Genomic DNA, 25,786 nt, shown 5'->3' on the forward strand with positions numbered 1-25,786 from the left:
TTAAGAAATAAAGAAAATTAAATGAAATTTTACTTGCGGAAACTAAAAAATTTATATGACAAGAATATGAGAAAATGTGGAAAGTGAGTAAGAATATTTTGTTAAAATTTATAAAGAAAATATATTTTGTTCAAAAATTTAAAGTAAAGGATTTCATTCAACTTTTTTATTTCATAAAAAAAAAACATTTGGTAAAATTTCCCGCAACCTTAATTTACGAAATGCATAAAGTCACAAGAAATATGAACAAAATTGATCCACCGGACTTTAAACATTTTTCTGTTTTTTTTTTATGGTTAGTGACGAATTGCCGCCAACATATATATTAATACTAAAAAAGTATATTTACAAAATCGTACTGACCAAATGGCCTCACAAAAACAAAGAAATTAAGAAAACCAAAGACATTAAACATTTTCATTTTTGTATCGATGACATCTGGAAGCGTAATCCACAAAACAATCAGTCGATTGTTCTTTTACTTTATAAGATAATTATACGAGCTAATGTACTAAAGTTAGCATTTCATATAATATGTTAATGATTCATATAGTGATTTTTGATGTCCATACAGTAATTTATTAAAGTAGCTCAATGGAATATATTTATTGATTAAAATCCTATAAAATGTGTAAAAACAATTCTAAATCGGCACAACATCATGGCAACAAGCTTGTATATAAGATTCTCTATGCTCTTAGGTGTCAGAATGCCGATTGATTCAATCTTTCATGGTAATGGTGCGATTTCTGCCATAATTGATATAGGATACACAGAGAAGGAAAGATCAATTTTGATAATCTCACAATTTATTCTGTGGAGGGAAAGATGTAGTAGAATATTGAGGGATTCTACAAATGAGATATCAGAATTGGTAGCATAAGTCCAAAATCAGTGGAGATACAGCTTGCTTTGCATTAAAGTTGAATGGACTGCTGCTGGTACAATTAACAGTACCGAATTGGTACTGGTTAATTTATGAACACAATAGAAGAGCTGCTGGTAAATGGGAGCCCAAAACAGCAACATTCAATTACAGGGGCAAAAACGGCATTTGATCGAAAAACAGGAAAATAACAGGGGTAGAGATAGCACATGGTCTGACAAGATAGGAAGAACCGTACTGGACTGGTACATACAAGTTCTGTCCACTAAGGAGGAAGAAGAAGTATTGGTACAGCATGGGAACAAGGAACTGGTACGGCCGATACAATCTTGGTAAATCTGGTAAGAGGGAGGGGCGGTGTCAACAATTTTTTGAAATTTTTTTACTATTTATTAAGATGGGTACAAAATTCAATGGTTTGAATTTGAGTAGTTTTTGTATCCATCTTAATAAATAGTAAAAAAATTTCAAAAATATAAAATTTGGTCTCCAAGCACATTTTATATAGTAGAGATCACATCTAACGGTTTGAATTGACGATTTGAATTTTAAAAATGTAAAAAATGCTTGTTGTAACTTGTTGTAACTCAAAAATTGTTGTAACTTGATCTCTCCTCGTTGTTGTACTGTGAAAATCTTGTATGAGCATGAAATTGTTCAATTTTGCCCACTTGGAAACATACAAACAACACATAATGAAGCATAAAAAGAATATAGAAACAAAAAAGGGAAAAATAATGTTACCATTCTGGGTTACATGTTGCCAACTACGAACAGAAAGTGCACGTATATATATATATGGTGGATACACCAGGTGTGGGTGTTGCATTATTGTATTGTTCCTGATTTGATTTGGAGGAATTGGATGCTGAGGTATTGCACGGGCCAAGGGGTCATGCATGCCTAGATGTGCTGTAGGTCCCCACATGCAAAGGTCGATCGGGATTAACAGGAAAAGACAGTATAGGAGCTTGCGGATGCATGTCGGTAATTTAATTAGTATGGTTGAACTAGCTGTTGTTCCTGAAAATAATTCAAGTGTTGATTCGTCAATCAAGGCCGAAATAAGTAACAATTAAAAACACATAAATTGTCTTTCTTTTGGCCATGATTTGTCCTTAAAATTGTATAATTTGAGAAAAAATAATTAATTGTGTTTTTAGACCGTTATTTCTACAAATATCAGGGAAATATTTTTTTACGTAAATTGACATGTAATTGATATATTCATGGACGTATATATCTTACAAGCTATATGATCTATCTTTCTAGTAATATACAATATACCGTTGGTATGTTCCTTCTTTTGTTTTTCAAATATCCAAATAAGAGTTTACTATGTAATACCCCAACTAAACGTTAAAAAACAAAAATTAAAAACTAGTAAGGGGTTTGTACCTTTCACGCAGTAATTATTTAAGATGATTTTCTTAATCCTTGAGGAATTGGCAGCTGATTTTTTGAAACAAGAGTAGAGAGAAGAAGCACTTAGCCATATATATATGTATATTTATAGGTTACATTCAGCAAAAGATCATATAAATAAAATTATATTTGCTCTATAATATAGATATATGTTTTATATGTATCAAATTTAGTGTGATTCGGATAACTTTTTATCACCAATCATATATATATATATATAGAGAGGGGGGAGGGGTTGGCTACTCTACTTCCATAAGCATATGAGGGTATATGCTTATAAGTCATTTTTTTCGTTTTCAAAATACAAAAAGTAGATCTGAACCGTTAGATGTGATCTTTATATTGAAATGTACTTGGAGACCAAATTTTACATTTTTCTTATTTTTTTTACTATTTATTAAGCCACTTTGAAAATCGCTAATCCAACGGTGGCTTCTGATTTTACTGTTTTGTTAAGCCACCGTTGGATCAGCAATTTTCAAAGTGGCTTAATAAATAGTAAAAAAAAAAAAATCAGAAAAATGTAAAATTTGGTCTCCAAGCACATTTCAATATAGAGATCACATCTAATGATTTAAATCGACTTTTTGGATTTTGAAAATGAATAAATGAGTTATAAGCATATACCCTCATATGCTTATGCATGTAAGTAGAGTAGCCAACCTCTCTCTCTCTCTCTATATATATATATAGAGTAAAGCTAGGGTGTGACGTGCTCACCAAGAAAGTTTGGTGAGCACAACTCCAAAATTATATCGGATCAATGTTAAATGCCGAATTCAAACCGTTGAAATCCATGTACTTCATGAGTGATGCATATACATGCAAAATTTTGAAAGTTTCGAGTTTATTTGCTACACAGTCAAGTGGTCAAAGAAATAATAAAAATTAAATATATAAAATAACTTATAAATTAACTTATAAAATGTTCATTTATTTGACCACTTGACCGTGTAGCAAATAAACTCGAAACTTTCAAAATTTTGCATGTATATGCATCACTCATGAAGTACATGGATTTCAACGATTTGGATTCAGTATTTGACGTCGATCTGATATACTTTTGGAGTTATGCTCACCAAACTTTCTTAATGAGCACGTCACAACCTAGCTTTACTCTATATATATATATAGAGAGAGAGAGAGAGAGAGAGTTGGGCTAAAATGAGTTGTGAAGTAAAATGAGTTTGTGTTTCATGACACTATATTTTTATTTTCCAAACGACCAATTCGAACCGCTGCATGATCTTCATATTGAAATGTGCTTGGAGACCAAACTTTACATTTTTTGAAATTTTTTTACTATTTATTAAGCCACTTTGAAAATCGCTGATCCGATGGTCCAAAATTTTTTACTGTTTTTTATTGTACACAACAAAACAGTAATTTTCAAAATTACTTAATAAATAGTAAAAAAATTTCAAAAAATATAAAATTTAGTTTCCAAGCACATTTCAATATGGAGAACATGTTGGAAGGTTCGAATCAGTTGTTTGAATTTTCAAAATTAAAATGTGGCGTGGAGTACAAATGCGTTTTACTCCATGGCTCACCGTAGCTCATCTCTCTCTCTATATATATGTCTATATATATATAAGAAGCTTTCAAATTAATATAATAGTGTTAATTGCCCCTGATTATAGACCAATAAACTTACTCAAGATGAAAATTTAAAGTAACCAAAACTTGGTTACAGAAGGTGTATAATAATCATTGTTAGCCGGTATCAGAAAAGAATACAAGATATATATGAAGGAAGCCTCATCTTCATGATATACCTCCAGTGCTTCATACAATTAGAACGGAGGTCACATTAATTGCTTCTAATCAGCGAATTAGTCTTAGCGGTGACTAAATTGTTACGAATTATCCGTTTTCTATTTATACAGCTAATTAGTTGGTCATTTTTATTGTTCTTTTTCCTGCATTTATTTGTTATATATACTATGTCTTATTTTATCTGAGCTTTTTCTAAATGATAATTTCATAAAATTTATTAATTAACAATGAAACTAAGTTAAAATAAATTTATTTGATAAGTTTAACAAGTAAAATAAATCATTTTTAATAATTACAAGTATATGTATATAACTTCACTGAAAACGCAAAATTAATTATCCACAAAATTCTGATTAATCAATTGCATATCGATTAATCACTTAACGGTACCCCGTCCGTCCAACGTGCACATACCGTTATTTACAACATTGGTACTAACAGTAAATGTAACAACAACAAAAAGAACGACAATACCGTATGTAACCCTTTGATGCAGACATATAACAATACAAAATCAGTTATATGGATACGCCGACTTTACTTATTAGTGCAAGCCTCCTCTTCACATCCACACCAGTACTCTCTCGCAATTTCGCCAAATGCAACATCCTCCTCCTGACTGATTGTACTTGAAGATGCAATTCCGATTCCGTTTCAGATTCTACTTCAATATCTGTATTCTCGCTGCAAGGCTCTGTTTCACCATCAAGCTCTTCATAGGTAACTACACGTCTCAGCAAATCTTTCACCTCACTCATCTTCGGTCGATCCTTCGCACTCTTTGATAGACATAAATTTGCTAATTGTGCTATTTCCTGAGCACCCTTCATAGAGTATTTGTTTTCAAGTCTGGGGTCAATGATTTGGGCAAACCGGGCACTTCCGGGTGGGTATCGCTTTACCCATTCCAGAAGCCTCTGTTCATTTTTGGGACGGTTTTTCTCAACTGATCGTCTGCCAGTGAGTATCTCGTATAAAACTACACCAAAACTCCAGACATCACTTTTTACCGTTAGATGACCAGTTTCGATATAATCTGGAGCTGCATAACCTTTTGTTCCCATTACCTATTAAAAATGATGCAACAAAAGAGTCTATGAGATCCCTATTGGGAATTCAAAAGGGAAACAGAGGAGGATCTACTCTCTGTTGTTGTTGAATTTAGGAAGTTAATTCCCATAAGGTTCTCGATTTAAAATAAAATTGTTCTAATTATTTCCGTAAAGACTTAAGAACGAAAAAAACATAAGGAACATACAGCTGTGGATACATGGGTCTGATTTCCAGTGGGCCCCTCTCTCGCTAATCCAAAATCAGAGAGCTTTGGTCTGAAATCGTCATCCAAGAGCACATTTGATGCCTTGAAATCCCGATATATCACCTACAGCACAATCACAAATTCACACAATTAAGCATGTTAAAGTTCTCCATGAAATTAGATTATAACAAATCTATGTCAAAAATATAACCCCCTTCAGTTCCTGTTCATATCAGTTCACGATTTAAATATATTGATACATATACATATGCCATCTGTATAGTAAATATGTGACATGTAAATCATAATATGTATCCCTATGAAATATGAATATGTCAGTATCTGATACGGGTAAGACAGCTCGAAACACATATCTCAGTAGCAAACTTGACAGATGACTGTCGATACATTCAAGTACCTTAACCACATTCATACTAAAATAATGTAATAAATAATCTGCGAAAAGACAAACCTGAACTTCCAACCCCTCGTGCAAATACGACAAACCTTCTGCTGCACCAAGTGCTATTTGTAAACGTAAATGCCAGGGAAGACAGGGGTATGCTTTGTTAAATAAATGGTCGTCTAGGGTTCTGTTGGGGATAAACTCATAGACCAGCAGTCGCTGGGGCCCACTATCTGTATCTTCTGCGCAATATCCAATGAGTTCAACAAGATTTTTGTGCTCAACTACACCGAGAAATTGTACTTCTGCTAACCATTGCTTATGACCCTACGCAGAGATGGAAAAGTGAATTTAGAAACCAGAGTAGTGGTACACCAAATTATGCAACCGAATTATCTAATTAACGTCATTATCAGGCAATATTCAATTTAATTAACTCTCAACTCTGTAATCAAGGGTTAATTCAACCTACTTTAGAAACATTGCCTCATATATATGAAAGGTGAAATCGATTTATTCGAAAAGGTTGTGCAAAAAGATCCTCAAAGTTTTAAATAATATACTCTCATTTGTTCATTTGAATCACAATCCAGCAAGAGAGGGTAAACACTAAAATTATACTGTCTCAAATTACTAATTGGTCTTTAAGCTCTATTTCTTACCAAAAGAAATTTGTAAAGAAGAAGATAAAAAATAAATTAACCTCATGAGGGAAGTAATTTAATCTTACATAGTTTCATTTTACTAATAAAATGGGATATTGGTGCTGTTTCTGCACCTAAATTTCGAGTACTGACAACAGATTTCCAATACCTATTACGTACCAGTACAATTCTCTTCATGACTTACCAAATTAAAATGATTATTATGGCATATGTTTATGAACTTCTCTATATAGTTTAAAGAAGAAAAAAATAATTCTTTGAACATAATAAGCATCTATAAAGATTTTTCTCTTATGTTCTGATGTCTCTCTACACAGACACACGTAACAAAAATATAGTACCTGCAAACCGTAAGGATTAAGCCGTTTAATCGCAAGAACCTCCTCTATTCCATCTCGATTATTTATAAACCCCTTATACACGCTACCAAAACCTCCTTCGCCTATCTTAAGTAGCTTATTAAAATCAAAAGTTGCATGACTTAGCTCCTTGAGTGTGAATTGCCTCAAATTATGGTCCTTTTCTTCATACAACCGGGGTATGCTTCTCTCGGATGAGACCAAACCCGTTCCAAAAGAGTTGTTTCTGCGTGACGAGGAAGTACGCTCACCAGAACTTGAACTGGTTATTGGGACGATCGCCTGGCTGTCGGGTCTTCGCATTCGACTCCTTGTTCGATGAATTGAATGTGGTGCAGAGATTGTACAAGCAACTTGTTTTCTTCTTTGGTTGTATTTGGATGACCTGAACCAACTAAAACAAGCCATTTAAAAAAAAAAAAAGGTTTGTGGTTTTATTGGGTTTGGTTAAGGAGCAGAAGAAATTGATTAGAAGGATTAAAAATGGTATTGAAGAGAAACTTCCAAAGCAACAAATTAAGAGATAAATAGATAGAGCGACCATATTTTATATCTTGGAATTAAACAAGCAACCAATTGGAATTGCTCCTCAGCGTATCAAATATTCAAACAAAAACGCAATGGATGAGATACACAGATAAAGACACGTTTCTAGGTTTCTGGATGTAAACCCTTGTACAATAAAATCAAATCAAATCAACTGGAAAGAGATGAAAAAGAGGACAATTACTTGCACATTTAAGCTAACATATCATGTCCTTCCAAGTTTCAATTTGAACAAGTCAGAAATCGAAACCAAAACTACTTGTTTGTTTTGGGGGATTGAACTCAAACGCGTGAAAAATGAAGCCTTCAATCCGCATTTTTCCATTTCTTCGTCATTTTGGAATTCCATTCTTTTGTTGTCTCCTTCTCCAATTCAATATATTTAATTCGTTTTTTCGTGTGATGCTTTTTCACTGCCAATTTATTATAAAATGTTGCTAATTCTTTATAGTGGACCCGCTTGACAGACTCTGACACAAAGTCTGCTTTAGAGTATGGTGGCAGAAAATCTGGAAATTTTTTTTTTTTTTTTTTTTTTTGCTGCTGCTCTGAAAAAAGAAAATCAGACCCATCGAATTTTGATCCGACAGTCTCCGTATTTATGTAGTATTTATGTAATGTAATAATTAAGAAAAAAATAAAAATAAAATTACAAATAAGTTCTTTATAATCTAGATAGCTTGTGTATCAAACTTGAATATTAACGCTTCAAGTTGATTGGCACTTAATTAGGATAAACCGATTTTCAAATTGTATAAAATTATTTAAAACACAATCATTTTAAATCATGACCGAACAAAAATCATATGTTGAAAAAAATGTTAATTTTTTTTATAGAGATAGAGGCTATCAAAGAGAATACAATATACGTTAGACTATGAATTCCTTTAAACTTGATTGTGAAGATTGTCAGATAAATGTTATTGCCAGCGTATTATTTTCTTTAAAAAAAAAAAGTTACATTGTTCTAAAAATATGACCCAAATACTTATTACTAATACTACTGCCGTATTATGTTATTTCTCAAAAAATATGGGCGATTCTAGAAATATCACCATCATGTTAGCAACCACAATGCGGTGAGAAGAACACAAATAAGATATTCTTGAATTGTTTTACATAATAAGTCTCTCTAAGTTGATGAAAAAAAAATATTATATTTAAAATATCAATAGGTGAAATAGATGATTCTTTTTATAATGTATATTATATTGCAATAGCCAATACTTCTTACAGAAGACGGGGTCATTACTAAAATATCATTTTTGAAAGATTTCGCTTTTCTTTGTTATTTAATTAGTTGGAAAACGATACGTAATCGCTCATGTTGATATAATAAACAAGGAAAAATAAAAAAAGAGAAGAATTATAATACTAGAAGATTTTTGGTCCAATTTTTTTTATTTATATTTGAAAATTTTGAATCTTAACCGTTGATCTTTTTCATTTCACGAGAGATGTATTCACAAAAAAATAATAATATTTAAAAAAATTATGCTAGATCAAGTGATCGAAAAATGAGCGAATATAATTAATTAAGAGTAATTATAATGTGTTTTATTTTCGATCATTTAATATAGAAAAATAAGCTTCAAAAATTACAAATTTTACTCTCTCTCTCATAAAATAAAAAAGATCAACTGTTCGGATTCAAAATCCAGATCTCAAATTTATAATTTAAATAAAAAATGTGATTGATTTTTTGGGGTATCAAATCTTGTGAAATTAGAACTTTCCTAAATAAAAATGCTAATAACTTCTTCGCTTTGTTGATGTATGCTTGTTTAATACGATGAAAGAATTACGCAAATGATATGATTTGAAGATATTTGTGCCAATGTTTTATTACGGTTGAATGGTATTTGTATTGATAATAGCGAGAACTCTACAGTGTACGGTTGCTTCATGCACTAAAGTACAGTAATCGAGTGTTTTCTTCTCCTTTTTTTGAAAGGTATGGACCGTCTGATCGAGATACGACGGTCCAAACAAGTTTTTATTGTATAATATTAGTTTTATGTTTTTAAGGGGCTAGGCTACTATGACATTGGTGTTATTTGAAATTAAATAACACCAACTTTTAAACCCTTAGATCTGCCTTGAGATTCGTACAAAATAAAGTGCTTGAACAGTAAAAGCGGATATTACGAATCTCAAGGCAGATCTAAGAATTTAAAAGTTGGTGTTATTTAATTTCAAATAACACCAATGTCATAGTAGCCTAACTCGTTTTTAAGCTATTCGAGCAAACCTTTTGATACGAAAGGTATGTACATCGCTTTGATCTATAATTTACCGCGGAAAATCAGCAAAATAAATGGGCCCTTAGAGAAGGCCCAAGTGATGACCGCTAGCTCCTCTCTTAAATTGGACTGTTGTCCTATATTCTCTACAATATCGTAAAATTTTGAGTTTTAAATCCAAATCGTCGGATCAGAATTCAAACCAATCTGCTCCATTTAAAAAAACGGATGGTCAAGATTTTTTGTCTGTAGTTACATAGGGGTAGGTGATTCGTAATACGCCATCACCTTTCAATTTCTGCAGTGGAGTGGAGAAATGAAGCGACAGGAAAGGTGATGCGATGGCGTAGGGTAGGCAGCACGCAAGGTGATGGCGTAGCGACGTAGCGTAGGGAAAAGGCAAATAGCATTGAATGCAGGAGGAGAGGAAGGGTAAGAAGAATTCGTATCCTCTGAGATATCTCAAACTTTGCGTGACTTTATGGAAAATTCCAACCGTTTAAAGACGTTGTGCACAAATCTCAAAGCACAAAAAATACTGAACCCCTACATCACCCCCGAATAGGCACCGGACACGTTGGTCACGCAAAAGTTGAGATATCTCAGAGGATACGCACTGGGTAAGAATCGGTATGGAGTTGATGAATGATGAGGGATCCCGACATGTGGACCCCACTGTCAGTCAAACATTCTTTTCATTCCAGTTATTTGCTACAGCTTTCTTTATTGAATTCCAGTCAGCTTTCTTTATTCTTTAAATTTTCTGAAATGACCATGCATGGTTTAAAAGTCTTTTCAAATTTAGTTGCATGTTTAATTAATTAAATCTGATTTATTATTTTCATGATTGTTTTTTTGTTTGAAATTTGTCAGTATTTTAATTTGTTGTTTTGGTTCAAACTGTAGAAATTTATTGCAGTTAAAGTTTGGAATTCTCATAAGTCGTTTATTTAATTTAAAACTTCTAATTATTTCTATGTTTATATTTTCTATTGATTTGCATTAATTTATCATTAACAATGTGTTTAATTTATGTAAATATATATTCAATTGATTAGGCTTGTTTTTAATTATTATTCTTAATTGTATTTATTATTTTGTTTTACATTGTGGATTCTATTTTATTTAAATTAAAAGTTTTAATTGGTTCCGGTTTTTATTATCTTATTTTTAATTTACTATTAATTGTTGTTTATTATTAAATAACGAATTTAAAATATGGACAACAACGAGAATTCTATAGGAGTCTAAAGATCAGGTTGAAATTGTAAAACAAAACAATCACTAATTAATAGGTTGAAAAGTGCACGAAAGTTTTATAAATAGAAAAAAAATATATATTGACAATAGAGAAAGGATTCGGAGAATTCGACATATAAGAAAAATGTAATTGTCTGTAACGTTCAAAGAATGTTATAGATCAAAACGTTTAAACTAGCATAATCACATTAACCACTAATAAGCGGTTTATGTTAGCCATTTTGATCTACCACGTCCCGACATTAAAAAAAAAAAAAAAAAAAAAAAAAATCTAGGTGTTGGTTTGTACTAGGGCTATAAACGAGCTGGGCCTTAGCTCAGCTCGTTTATTTTGATCCGAGCCTGGACCGAGCGAGCTGGACCTAGGTCACCCGAGCCAAAACTCCTGGCTCAGCTTGTGACAAGCCAGCCCGAGCTAGCTCGCGAGCTGACGAGCTGGCTCGTTGGGCTTTATTGGGCTACTATTATACAAATTCAAAAATAAAAAAAATAAGAAATCTCATTCAAAAAATTTAAGAAATTGTCCAGCAAGCACATCTTCAAGCAACTAAAGCCATATTCTTTCTTCCCAAACCGAAAATACATCAATTTTGCATAATTGCGCCTTTGAAAATGGAATTGGACTTAAAATTATACGGGACTAAACCCTAAATTCACTGTAGCTTAACGAGCCGAGCTGGCCCGGTCCGAGCTGACCCCTGGCTCAGCTCGTTTATTTTGGCCCGAGCCTGAGCCGAGCTGGCTCGTTAACAGCTCGGTCCACTACCGAGCGAGCTGTTAGCGAGTGAGCTAGAGGCGAGTCACGAGCAGCGAGCTTTTTTGACAGCCCTAGTTTATGTGGTGTTATTGATCAGTCTTATTGTCTCGTCACTAAATACAAACTAGGGTAAAAATAATATATTGTCTCGTCAATTCACAAGTAAAGCTGATTAATTCACAACGTTCCGACATTGATTGTCTCGTCAATTCTCTTAAAACTGATTAATTCACATATTTTAAGTTCTCTAGCTTGTATTTGATGATAATCTATTCTTTGATTTGTTAGGAGTGCATGAATAACAACACAGCTTCAATTTCACAACTAAAGGACCTTGTACAAACCAACGTCCAAAGATTTTTTTTTTTTCTTCAAAATGTCAGGATGTGGTAGACCAAAATGGCCATTATAAACCGCTAATTAGTGGTTAATGTTATTTCGCTAATTTTAACGTTTTAATCTATAACGTCTTTTGAATATTACATACAATTACGTTTTTCTTGTATCTCGAATTTCTTTGAATCCCTTCCTCATTGAATCCGTCCGGAGGGGGGGGCAGAGAATTCAGTTCCCAATTTTATGGCGTCAGCAGGTGGGCATGATATACTCAGGTCCATGTGGAAGATACTCTACTTTTATTCATTAGGAAGGAAAAAAAAAAGTTCAAGGCAGTAAAATTACGTGAAAGATTTGTAATTTTTTTTTACCTTTTTAGTGATGATTTTACCTAGAAAAGAATAATTGATAAATTAAGGAAACTAAGAAAATTAAAATTGGTCACTAGGAAAGTTTCTATAAATAAGAAAAAAAGGAATGAATGCTAAAGCGGCAATTTAAATATCACTACCGCACAAAAATAGCCATTTCATTTAAAGGGATGGTAATTTATATTTAAAGTTAAAACTGGTAATTAACCTTTCCACTTCCAGAGCTGATGCCAGAACCTAAAATTAGTTTCTCCATTTGGCGTTTAGTATATCTGTTGAAAGAGTTAGTTCAACAGGGACCCACATTCAGGGATTTTTTTCAGAAACCATAATTAAAAAAATAATTTTTAGGGAACCAATAAGATTACTTTTTGTTTTTCAAAAACCATAAGAACCGTGGGAACCTCACGGTCTGGCCATTTTTTTTTTTCCAGACCGTGTGCTTCTCACGGTCTTGCGAAATTTTTTTTTTTTTTTTTTTTTTTGGATTTGTCCACACCTGCACGAAAATTGCCACAGAAGATCCGAAATGAAATTCAAGACCGTGTGCATCCAACGGTCTGAAGAATTCCAATCTCAAGACCGTGTGCATCCCACGGTCCGGCCCTCAATTCTGAAGACCGTGCGCTTCCCACGGTCTGGGTTTGGTTTTAAACCCACAACGAGACAGAGGCTGTCTTCCCCCACGCCCCCTTCTCCATTTTTTTTTCTTCCTCTTCTTTCTTCCTCTCTTCCATCAGATATTTTTTTTTTGTACCCTCATAATTAGAGTAATTTTTATTTTAATTACATAAGTTGATATATTTTTGAGAGAGGAACAAAAAGAGCTTCAGATCTACAAATTTCGTTAGGTATGTATTTGATTCTTTTATTTTTGATAAATAATATGCAATTATGAATAAATGAGTAGAATAAATTGCTTATGTAGTATAAATGGTTTATGTATAATTTTAGTGTAGATGAATGTAGTAATTGTATGGTGATATGTCTATTTGCATATTTTATGTGCTACTAATTTTTTTTAGTTTAGATGCATGATGCATGTAGTTTTTTTTAGTGTAGATTAGTGTAGTAATTTTTGGATTATTTATTTGTGGTTTATGTAGTAATTTATTTGCATGTAGGTTTTTTTAGTATGCATGTAGTAATTGTTGGGTGATTTATTTATTTGCATGTTTTATGTGCATGTAATTTTTTTTAGTTTAGATGCATGATGCATGTAGTTTTTTTTAGTGTAGATGAATGTAGTAATTTTTGGATTATTTATTTGTGGTTTATGTAGTAATTTATTTGCATGTAGGTTTTTTTAGTATGCATGTAGTAATTGTTGGGTTATTTATTTATTTGCATGTTTTATGTGCATGTAATTTTTTTTAGTTTAGATGCATGATGCATGTAGTTTTTTTTAGTGTAGATGAATGTAGTAATTTTTGGATTATTTATTTGCATGTAGGTTTTTTTAGTATGCATGTAGTAATTGTTGGGTTATTTATTTATTTGCATGTTTTATGTGCAAGTAATTTTTTTTAGTTTAGATGCATGATGCATGTAGTTTTTTTTAGTGTAGATGAATGTAGTAATTTTTGGATTATTTATTTGTGGTTTATGTAGTAATTTATTTGCATGTAGGTTTTTTTAGTATGCATGTAGTAATTGTTGAGTTATTTATTTATTTGCATGTTTTATGTGCATGTAATTTTTTTTAGTTTAGATGCATGATGCATGTAGTTTTTTTTAGTGTAGATGAATGTAGTAATTTTTGGATACATGCATGATTTATTTGCATGTAGTATAAATAAATTGTTTATGTAGTATAAATAATGTAAAGTAATAGAATGAATGTGAATATTTGATTGGGTTTGCATGTTATGCATGTCAATATTGAATGTTAATTTTTTTTGTATGTATTTATTTATATTGCAGTGAAAAATGCAAGGAAGTGAAGAATCTTTATTGCAGTTGCCTCATGCACAACATCAATCACATTCGGCATCTGTAAAGGTGTTTGTTCAATATTGGTTTGGATTTAAATTTACTTATTAAATTCTTGAATTGAAATTTAATTTTTGGTTAACCTTTTTTTGCATTAAAATTATTGTTCCAGCCTGATCATGCACTGCGTCCTGGAGCTTTGCAAATGCACATTGACTACCATGAAACTATGAAAGAAGGTTTAAAGAATTTGGGGTTGTATCAGATGGTCGAAGTCCACCACTGCCAAGTTGATAGAGAGTTGATCACTGCTCTCGTGGAGAGGTGGAGGCCCGAGACAAATAGTTTTCATCTTCCGGTAGGGGAGTGCACGGTGACATTGGAAGATGTCAGCTGTTTGTGGGGCTTATCTGTCACCGGTACAATATTTTTTGCTGCTAATTTAAAATTTTGTTATTAAATGAAATTTTGTACTAGTATAATTTTATTTAACATCTATGTTTACAGGGAAGACTATCTCTGGATGTACTGACGATAATTGGTCACAATTGGTCCTAGATTGCCTAGGACAGGAAGTGTATGATGGTTACGAATGGGATGATAATGATTTTTATCATAAAAAGGTGGAGAATAAGGGTGAACCCAATGAGAAAGTAACAATTTTACAAAACTATGTGCGTCTTGCATGGTTGAGAAAAAAATTTGCAAATACGGATTTGGATGAAGTGGAGGACCAGGATGTTATCGATCAGCACACACGAGCATATGCTATGGAGTTGTTCGGGACTATAATGTTTCCCGATTCGAATTCAAGCTCCGTTCGATTAATGTATTTACAATTTCTGGAGGATTTGGGACCTCGAGGTCAGAATTATTACAACTGGGGAGGTGCTGTACTAGCATGCCTATATCGGGAGTTGTCACGGGCATGCAGATATAAAGCAAGTTCAATTAATGGTCCATTACTACTGCTGCAGATGTGGTCTTGGACCCGATTTCCTATAGGCCGGCCCAGACCACATGATTTACCATCTGACAACGAACCAGTGGATGAGAGACGGGCTTATGGAGCAAAATGGACTATTCCGCATCGATGGAAGAGTAACCCTAAGAAAGGTACATTTGAATAATAAATATTATGTTTTTCCATATAAGTATGTGTTGAATGTACACTTATAATTGTCATGTGTTTCCAACTTAGGCACATCGCATTATCGGGATCAGTTTGAGCGTTTGAAGTCCAATGTTGTCAATTGGACGCCGTACAGAGGTTACGAAAACATAATGCACTGGCACTGGATAAGAGACCAGGCGTTCTTTCCATGCCGCGTGTGGTGCATCCATTTCTGGGAGGTAGAGTATCACCTTCCCGAGAGGGTTTTCCGACAGTTCGGATTCTTTCAGGCAATTCCTCCGCCGGCTCCGCCAGCCTTCAGCTTACTTGAGGATATCCGCAAATGGACACAAGGACGAGGGTTGTTTGGAGACGGAACCTCTGTGGACTGGAGCAAACATTTTCACCAATTTATCGTGGAACCTCCCCAAAATTTTACACGGCGTTCTGAACATGGACAAGTTTACCCTTATCTTCCAGATAGGTACGGTTAAATCCTACCCTTATATTTTATTGTATATTTACATTTGACAATGCAAGAAAATATTTATTAATTTTCATTTTTACCCAAGGTACCACGAGTATATGAAATGGTTCATCCATCATGGCATGTTAAGTGTGTATCCAACGCAAGATAATGAAGAAATTCTTAGCCAGACAGTACCCGAACAGGAAGGAGACGTAGCAGGTATTGGGTATGTCCCAGATGCCATGATTCAAGCTCGTTTGGTAAGTACATGAGTTTTTTAATAGCTTATTTTATTTTATTGTACCACACCAATTATCTTTTAAATATTTCATTTTCTTGTAGAGGTTCCGCCAGTTGAAACAGACCGCAAAAGGAATTAGCATGGTAAAGACGCCTGGACAGAAGGCCTTTGGACTTATGATGCTTGAAAATTGTCGCGATGTCCTATCCGATCTCGGGCAGGTGGCACTGTTCAGAGCCATGCTCGAGCAGGCAGAACTTCCAGTTGATATAAGAAATATCGATATCAGCACTGATTTTCCGGACCAATTTCCGATGGAACCACGGGTCGAAGTTCCTCAGACCAGCATGTATGGTGATATGTCTGACATTTTCCAGTCGATGAGGTCCATTAGGATAGAAGGGCATACCCTAGGAGAGAGTGGTGGCCTAGGATTCAATGCATCTACATTTTCCAGTCGATGAGGTCCATTAAAATTTCCCTTTATACCTGCCGGATAGGTGTCCAGCATCTACACTTATAACTGGTCGGAGATATGGCCAGGATTCAATGCATGGACCGAAAGCCCATGCCACACGGGTGAAAATACGGATGCCCATTTTTGTAGATGGTTCATGCTCAATTACGTATTTTGTTCCTGGGGTAGACATCTGGATTGCACCGAGCAAGGAAGGTAGCAGTTCGTAGGCTTTTTCCCAAGAACCAAATAAATCAGCAATAGCCAACTCCCTCCCTCTCCAAATCTTGTTGTATGAAGGCTCGACCATTTTGTATATATTTCTAACTGCAAATCGACATGCTTTAATTGACATCTCCAGGTCCTCCTTTAGACCAGGTCTGATTACATCTGCAATCATCCTGGCAGTCAGCTGACGACTGTCTACTTTACAAGCAATACTGTAACAATTGTGCTCGTCTGGGTTTGTTGCAATTGTCCAATTTCCAGTCTCAGTGGTTTTTGCGTACACCCTCCATGGACACCCCTCTGCTCTACATACAACTACATAACCAGTACGATTGGTATATTGTTGTTGTAATTCTAAGTTATTATTTAGGGCAAATGCACCCAACTGGGATTTAAGATCGGCTTTGGAGTCAAACATCTGTCCCACTGAAAATTGACCGTCAATTCTGGGTGGATAACCAAAAAATGCTTCATCCTTATATGGCATCGGCACATCGTCATTAAATGCCGGAAAAGGATGCTGCAATCCTCGATTAATAAAGGGAATAGAATTTACCCACTCCTTCATTACATCTTGCATTCTAATTTGATCCTCCATTTCAGCCATATCATCTTCCCCGACAGCTGAGCCACCAAGGTCAGAGTTTGTGTCTGAGCTAGAGTTTGTGTCTGAGCTAGTATTATTATTCATCTCGTTAAAACGAGTTACCAAATCATCCAATATCGGTATTTCGGGTGGGTCATCATAATATATGGGTGAATCAGACACCGTTGTGTCTCTACTACTTCCAGGTACACTACCCGGATATGGGTCATAATTGGTATGACTATCAACTGGTACTGACTCAACCACTAAATCAAGAAGTTTAAAATTCAGTACCGGAGTGGCATATTCAAGCATCATGTGCCATATCGTTTCCTCGTCTACGCTAAATAACTGGTATTTTTCTGCTGAGCCAGGTGGTGCCGTGTTTAAACGAGCCTTGATTGTCAGATCGAACTGACTAGGGAGCAAATGAATGCTAACATATATATGTTTTCTTAGCTCATGAAGACTGGTTGAATTAGTAACAGGAAATGTGCAGGTCGGTGCGTCTGAAATTTCGCGTCCATAATAAACATTTATTATCACTTGAGACATTATCTGAACAAAAAAAATTCATAATCAATAATCGATATCATTTTCAATTTTACAACCTAAAATATGATCGTCATTGAAAAAATAAACTTACTACAATTACTTATACTACAAAAAGAAAAAATTATACATAAACCATTTATTTATACTACAATTACTACATAAATCATAAATAAATAATCCAAAAATTACTACATTCATCTACACTAAAAAAAACTACATGCATATACACTAAAAAAAACTACATGCATATACACTAAAAAAAACTACATGCACATAAACCATGCATCTACATAAAACATGCAAATAAATAAATCATCCAACAATTACTACAATTACACTAAAGAAACCTACATAAGCAATTTATTCTACTCATTTATTCATAATTGCATATTATTTATCAAAAATAAAAGAATCAAATACATACCTAATGAAATTTGTAGATCTGAAGCTCTTTTTGTTCCTCTTTCAAAAATATATAAACTTATGTAATTAAAAAAAATAAACACACTAATTATGAGAGTACAAAAAAAAATTAAACTGAAGGAAGGAAGGAAGAAAGAAAAAAGAGAGAAGATGAAAAAAGTGGGGAAGAGATGCACTGACTCGACAAGGAAGAAGTAGGAGGTAATCGTGCCAAGGAAACAAATAGGGACCGGACCGTGGGGTTCCCACGGTCTTGAGATATATTCATCAAGACCGGACCGTTCCCACGGTCTTGATTTCAATTTAGGTGGACCGTGGGAATCACACGGTCTGGAAATCAAAAAAAAAAAAATTGCGGATCTTCTGTGGCAATTTTCGTGCAGGTGTGAAGAAATCCAAAAAAAAAAAAAAAAAAAAAATTTCGCAAGACCGTGAGAAGCACACGGTCTGGAAAAAAAAAAAATTGCCAGACCGTGAGGTTCCCACGGTTCTTATGGTTTTTGAAAAAAAAAAAGTAATCTTATTGGTTCCCTAAAAATTATTTTTTTAATTATGGTTTCTGAAAAAAATCCCACATTCAGTGGCGATAAATAATGTTTTGATATTTTTTTTATTTTTGGAATCAAAATATCAAATCGGTGATTAATAAGGAAGAGAATTATTTACTTCTTTTTGCCGTACTACCAACTGCTATGAAGTCTGATACTATTAATCCTACCTTCTATAAATATCAAATGCAATTTGGCGTAAAATCTCCCCATCCACCAACGAATTCGAATCCTCTGAGATATCTCAAACTTTGCGTGACTTTATGGAAAATCCCAACCGTTTAAATACGTTCTGCACGAATCTCAAAACACACATAACACTGACCCCTACACCACCTCCGAATAGGCACCGGACACGTCGGTCACGCAAAAGTTGAGATATCTCAGAGGATACGCACTCCCCACCAACAATCAAACTTTCTTGGTGCTTGTGCCAATCCTTTCAGCCATTGCACTTGATACTTGCTCTTGACTTGCGTTGAAATAGAATTGTCATCATAAATTTCAGGTGGTGAGAATATTAATGGGAGCTTGACGATTCATATTCTGCACTTCAGCGTGATTGGTGTTTTCTAGAGATCAAATATTTTCCTAAGAATCACACAGCCTGGAGAGGTTTTTAAAACCCATTCAGTCATTCGAAGTTCACCTCCCTTCACATCCAAATTGCTCTGTTTTTTCAGACTGACAAACAAAATACCCCTGTAGACCCCACCTTTCCCTTCTTGTTCCCTCGCTTTCTCCTCTTCCCCTTCCATGCTGTCGTTCTTCTTTTTTCTCTGTCAGTTCAATCGCCTCTTCCTCCATTCCATCGCTTCTTCTATTTTTCTCTCCTGCAAGCTAGAAAGAAAAACTACATTGAATATTAGTTTATTCCTGCATAAGCAGTCTGTTTTGTAGAAAATTGTTCAAGAATGCGTACAAGTTCAGAAGTCATATAGTTCGTCCCTCTTGCCTCTCCGTGTCAACCCCTCTGCCACTCTCCTCCGCTCCTGTGCTGTCTCTTCTTCGACTCTGGATTCTCTCTCCTCCGCGTTGCCCATGTAAGTCTCTTTTTCACTGTCTGAATTTTCAAAATCGAAAATTACATGTAACCCTAGAAATTCAGATCAAACAACTGTACTAGTTAGCATATCTTTCTCTCTCCTATGCCATGGCATGAGAAATTGCTTCCATTTTTGTGAATTAGAGATAAGGAATTTTAGACTTTTTATAAGGTTATGATTTGAAAATTTTCTTTGTATTTGTTAACTTTTTCTGTTTATTTTTGTAAATATGCTAAAAGTTACCTAAATTTTGTGCCATGACATCTTTACATAGACCATTCATGGGAGAGCTGTAAGCCCCCTTGTCAGGTTCGAAGCCTTTCTCAATCATTTCCTTCGTGAAAATAGATGACTGTTGATCATTTCCTTGCAGAGACCATATATTGTAATTCTTCCTAACTTTCTCTCTACCTTGTTCTTGTTTTTTATCCAGCAAGTGCAAGAGAACAAGAAGGAAAATAACCCCTTTCAGCTTTCCCTCCTCTTTCCAATGGCACGGAGGAGACATAGCAAGCAGAGTATCCAACCACACAGCCAGAGTGATGACAGTTCCACTCGTTCGACACCAGTTGATGAACTATCAGATGATGCCGATTTATTGGAGACTAATGAAGCAATTTTCATTAGCTCACTCAAGGGAAAAGAAAAGAAAGAGAGAGAGGGCAACAATTTTACAACAATACCTGTTGGGTGGCGAACCCGCAAAAAAACAGTTGATTATACTACCTATTACAAAAATAATGATTCTGATTCAGAGAAGGATAGTGAATTTGAAGAATCGGATTTCTTAAACAGTTCAGATTGCTCGTTAGACTCGGATTCTGACAAGGAGGGTTGGCCACCTAAGGAGAAAAACAAATCTAGAAACTATAATACAGCTGTACATGGGAACGGTTCAGCTAACTCTTTAGGCAAAGGTAAGGGAACAGGGATGCATAAGGGAGTTGAGACCCCTGTTAACAGTTCAGAATGCTCGTTAGATAGTGACGATGTTCCCATTTTGGAGAGATTGCACAAAAAGAGAAAGTACAACCCAAATGAGGAAGGGTGCAGTCGGGCTCCCTTTGAAGAGTTTAATGCGGTTTTTATTTCTTCCTGTGACAATGACGAGGAGAAGGTCACAAAGGTTAGAAATGTTGGGAAGAGAAAAGGGGTCACAAAGAGGAGGCATTGCGAAATACCAGACAAAGATTTGTTTGATTATTACATGAGAAATATGGATACAGATGGAGAGGAGGTTCTGGAAAGTTCTATACCAAAGGAGTTGCCCATGGTGTTCGATTTTGGAAGCGACGATGAGCCTCCTGCCGAGAAATCAGAATTTGAAAGGCTCACAGATGAGGCGTGGGACGCTTATGACTTTGCACTTGGAGTGGAGAATTTAGGCAGCTACAAGCATAATAAGGTTTTATTCATACTTGATCTGTCTTGTCATTTGTTATTTTGAATTGCTCTAATTTTAGGGGGAAAGTTGATTATGCTTCTGGAATTTTTCTTGGATAGTTATAATAAGCGAAGTTATCCAATTACTTGAAAATATGTAGTATTTAGGCTCTGTTTGCACTGTTTCAGGATTGTTATTTCACTAGGTAATTAATCATAATTTTGTACTACTGTTGATATGGAATTGTCATCTCATCTTTTTGGCATTGCTTAATTGAGGACAAATCAAGTCAAATTCTGGAATCAAGAATTTGAAGTTTTTTGCCATGAATTCTCCTATCTCAAATATGGTTTAAAAAGTTTTTTTTGAAAACTAAAATGAACCTAATTTATGCCGGTTTGATTTTTATCAGGAAATAGCAAGAAAAGATACAGTTTACATTGCTACAGGCAATTACTGTTTAAATGAAGAGCACGAGATGTATCTTGATGACGAAATTGGTTATAAATGCCGGCACTGCTCCTATGTAGAAACTGAAATCAGATATATTTTTCCTGATTTTGTAAGTCCTCTTCTCCATTTCTTGCTATATTTGCAAAACATCTTTTTCTAAGTTACAAAGTAACTGTGTCATAAATTGAAAAGGTCCTTGTATTATTTGAAAAATGTAATTTCAGGTATGGATCGGATAAGAATGTTGTTACCTTCCCACCAAGCGCTGTCATTAATTATGAGAAATTGAGAAAAATAAACAGAATTTAATTGTGATGTTACTTTCTTGAAAGTGTATATATAGTTCTTGTTATTCTATTTTAATTGAAAAGATTAATTTATTTCACTATTTTACATTCTTTTATTTTATTTAGTTATGGCCTTATCGGTGTTAAAAAACAAATAAAGTTCACGGGACCTTGCAATTTCACTTCTGCTGACATTTTATAAATCTACATAAAGTTTGAAATAGATGCTTCCAAGTTTTACCTCTATTTCTTCATTTCAATATCCATTATATTCAGGCAGTGCTTAACAACCATTTTGTGTTCTTTCTCATTTTAGGCAACACGAGTAAAGAAAGCTCTAGCTGGTAGAACTGACATGAATGATAATGATACTTTTCGGTATGAAGATCTCCAAGAAACTGAAATCAATGACAAGCCTGAGTCTTCTTTCCCAAAAACAGGAACAGTATGGGACCTGATACCTGGCTTGAATGACACATTGTACCCACATCAAAAAGAGGCATTTGAATTCATGTGGCAAAACCTTGTTGGTAGTACCCAGCTTGATAATCTCCATAGTGTGACCTCCAAATCAGGCGAGAAAGGTTGTATCATCTCTCATGCACCTGGTACGGGTAAGACCCGTTTGGCAATTGTATTCATCCAGAGTTACATGAAAGCATTCCCCGATTGCCACCCGGTTGTAATTGCCCCTGCAAACATATTAAAAACATGGGACACTGAGTTCAAAAAATGGGGTTTCAATCTCCCTTTTCATAACATGAATAGTGAGGATTTGCCCTGTGAGGAGGATAAGGGAAATAGCGTGCGGAGTGTACGCATGAAGAACCGCACGAAGAAGATTGTCTCCTGGCTTAAGAGGAATAGCGTGCTAGGAATAAGTTACACTTTATTTAACAAGTATGTCACTGGCAAGTCAAATTCGGGCTCAAAAGAAAGATATGCTCTTATAACCAAGCCAGGCTTACTCATATTAGATGAGGGTCATACACCTCGCAACAAAAAGGGCCAACTCTGGAATGCATTTAGCGAAGTCACAACAGAGAAGCGCATCCTCCTCTCTGGGACACCATTTCAAAATAATTTCTCAGAGCTTTATAACACCCTCTGTCTTGTCAGTCCCCAATTTGTGAAGAACTCAAGTGTACAAACAGAGACACCAAACAAAAAAGAGTCTCTGTTTCACAAGAAGAAAGAGAAGCCTGGCAAAGATATCTGGACCACACCAACAAGAAATGTAACCGCTGCCAATGCAGAGGAGGTACGCGCGCATTTTAAGCCAATTGTTCATGTATATACTGGCGAAATCCTCAAATCGTTGCCTGGGCTAAGAGAATGTGTGATAGTTCTCAACCCTGAAGCAGCTCAGGGCGAAGTAATTCGGAAACTTGGGCAAGCGAAGAACAGCAACACATTAGATAGGGAATACAAAATCTCTCTCGCATCAATCCATCCCTCTCTACTGAAGTTCAACAAATTAACCGAACAAGAGGCCTCTTTGTTGGACAGGGATCAACTAAAGAAATTACTTGATGACCCCTATGCAGGGGTAAAGACGAAGTTTGTCATTGAATTTATCCGGTTATTAAACAGTAAAGCAACAAAGGAGAGAGTTTTAATCTTTAGCAACTATATCAAACCACTGGAACTAATCAAGGAGCAACTTAAGAGGGTGTTTCAGTGGACAGAGGGGACAGAGGTGTTTCGGATACGTGGATCAATCACTGCAAAGGATCGGGAGCGATCTATTACAAGGTTTAATGATGCGAATAGTAAAGCTAGGGTTTTACTCGTCACCACAAAATCTTGCTCTGAGGGTATCAGTCTAATTGGTGCCTCTAGAGTGGTCCTTTTAGATGTGGTATGGAATCCTTCAGTTGGTAAACAGGCTATAAGCCGTGCATTCCGGATCGGTCAGCAGAGGGTGGTTTATACTTATAACTTGATCACAGCCGGTACGGATGAGATGGAAAAGTATGATGTGCAAATGCAGAAAGATAAACTTTCAAAACTGGTATTTTCTCCCAAGGATATTGGTACCATATCCAGTCTCCAGAGAGATTGTGTTGGTGGGGTCGGAGATATGCACAATTCGATACCAGAGGATACGGTTTTGCAGGCAATCAGATCAAGTGAAAAGCTCAAGGGAATGTTTGCAAAAATGCATTACACCAAGTCTGGTGATTGGAGTGATTTACATCAGGTCTGTTTTTTTCTGTATTAGTTTCTCTTGTTCTTATAACAATTTAAGATGAGATTTTAGCAAAATTGATAGTTAATGTTATTTTCTTTTTACTTGTTTTTTTCTCATTTTCTTTGTGGTTACTTGCCTTGGTTGTAAGTTTGACACTTTGACTTGTATAAATAGGCCAAAAATTTATACTTTCTGATAGAATTTTATCCTGAAGGTTAACCTTGCCAGTATGCCTTAAATATATGTATTTTTTTTCTAAAATATTTATCATTTTATTCTGCTCTAATCACTGGTGTTGATATGCCTTGATAACTTTTGTATTTCATTTGAATGGTGTACTTTAAGCCTCTCTAGTTTTAATTTTCTTGAACTAAGTTTGTCTATTTTTATGAATGCTATCAGGACATGCTGTTTTTATTTGCTAATGTATTTTTTTTTTCTTTTGTGTGGTGTTAGGGTTAAGAAAGCACAAGAAGGATGGGAGGCAACAACCGTCTGATGGCCTTCAGAAAAAAAAATATATATATATATATAACTTTTTAGTGCTCGTCTTTTGTTAGAAACCCTTTAAATTTGATTCCTGTCTTGCAAATTTAAATTTGCATTGTATGATGGCCTTCAGGAAAAAAAATGTTATTTATATGTTTAATTGCACCTCTGTATGTTAGAATTGCTTTAAGGTTGCCTCCGATTTTGCAAATTTGAAACTCGCTTCTCATAGTTTTGAGTTGTGGAGAAATCATAACAATTTATAGAAGTTAATTTTTGCATTTGTTTGGGAAACAAAAGGAAACTGAGGCGCTAAATATTCTCCGTTTAATCCTTGGAAAGATTTCCAGAGTTCAAAAAGTCTGAAGAATTTTAGTCCAATGACCTGAAGCAAATTATATAACCCCATATCATAAATTATTATTTGCATATTATACTTGGTATTTGGTGTCTCCAATACTGTTGGCGCCTCGATTAACAAACAAATAGATTTAAAATGCCGAGCAAATCATTTCTGTCTTGCTTATTTTCTTTCTAGTTTACAGAATTAGAACCTTCTAATAAATGTTATTTTTAAATTAATAAGTGAAAAATATATGTAAAATGTTTTCAATTTTTTTATAAAATAAAAAGTGGACAAAGTTTATATATTTTTTTTCCTATAAAGGTAATGCATAAATAAATACAAAAAAAATCTAATAATTGAGGTTGTGTAGAGCTCGTGTTCAATTTGAATTCAAATTAGTCCGAGTTCGTTAGCTCAATTAATTTTTTACTCGAACAAAACATAGAATTAGCAAGTGTTGGCTAAATGCATGCAGGTATTTAGTTTTATACTGGTAAAGTTCCAACAATAAAATGCATTCGATTAACAACAATAATTACGGAGTTCATATTTACGACATATTTTTGTTATAATTTCAAAGGTGAAGTACTGTTTCTCTTCTTTACAAAAAGTATGGAACATACTTTAAAAGGTTTCGAATTACATCACTGAGGAAACAATAATCCCATAAAATAGTAACGATATGCAAACCAAGACAAATATGGTTGAAGTTACAGCATTTATAAAAAAAAAAGACCAGGCAA

At 34.6% G+C, this 25,786-nt stretch overlaps 2 protein-coding genes across 2 annotated transcripts; one reads left to right on the plus strand and one right to left on the minus strand.

Moving 5' to 3' along the window:
* Positions 1 to 4,604: 4,604 nt before the first annotated feature.
* LOC144558454 (putative serine/threonine-protein kinase PBL19) lies at positions 4,605 to 7,166 on the minus strand. The gene is made up of 4 exons (XM_078307295.1): positions 6,761 to 7,166; positions 5,821 to 6,081; positions 5,349 to 5,471; positions 4,605 to 5,157 (listed from the first exon to the last, which is right to left on the minus strand). The coding sequence occupies exons 1-4, from the start codon at positions 7,079 to 7,081 to the stop codon at positions 4,609 to 4,611; spliced, it is 1,254 nt and encodes a 417-aa protein (XP_078163421.1). The 5' UTR covers positions 7,082 to 7,166; the 3' UTR covers positions 4,605 to 4,608.
* A 13,214-nt stretch (positions 7,167 to 20,380) lies between these two features.
* Positions 20,381 to 24,379, plus strand: LOC144558850 (SNF2 domain-containing protein CLASSY 3-like). The gene is made up of 3 exons (XM_078307755.1): positions 20,381 to 21,295; positions 21,687 to 21,836; positions 22,331 to 24,379. The coding sequence occupies exons 1-3, from the start codon at positions 20,381 to 20,383 to the stop codon at positions 24,236 to 24,238; spliced, it is 2,973 nt and encodes a 990-aa protein (XP_078163881.1). The 3' UTR covers positions 24,239 to 24,379.
* The last annotated feature ends 1,407 nt before the right edge of the window (positions 24,380 to 25,786 follow it).

The sequence above is a fragment of the Carex rostrata genome, chromosome 8 (genome assembly GCF_964058835.1).
Source record: "Carex rostrata chromosome 8, lpCarRost1.2, whole genome shotgun sequence".
Classification (NCBI taxonomy): domain Eukaryota; kingdom Viridiplantae; phylum Streptophyta; class Magnoliopsida; order Poales; family Cyperaceae; genus Carex; species Carex rostrata.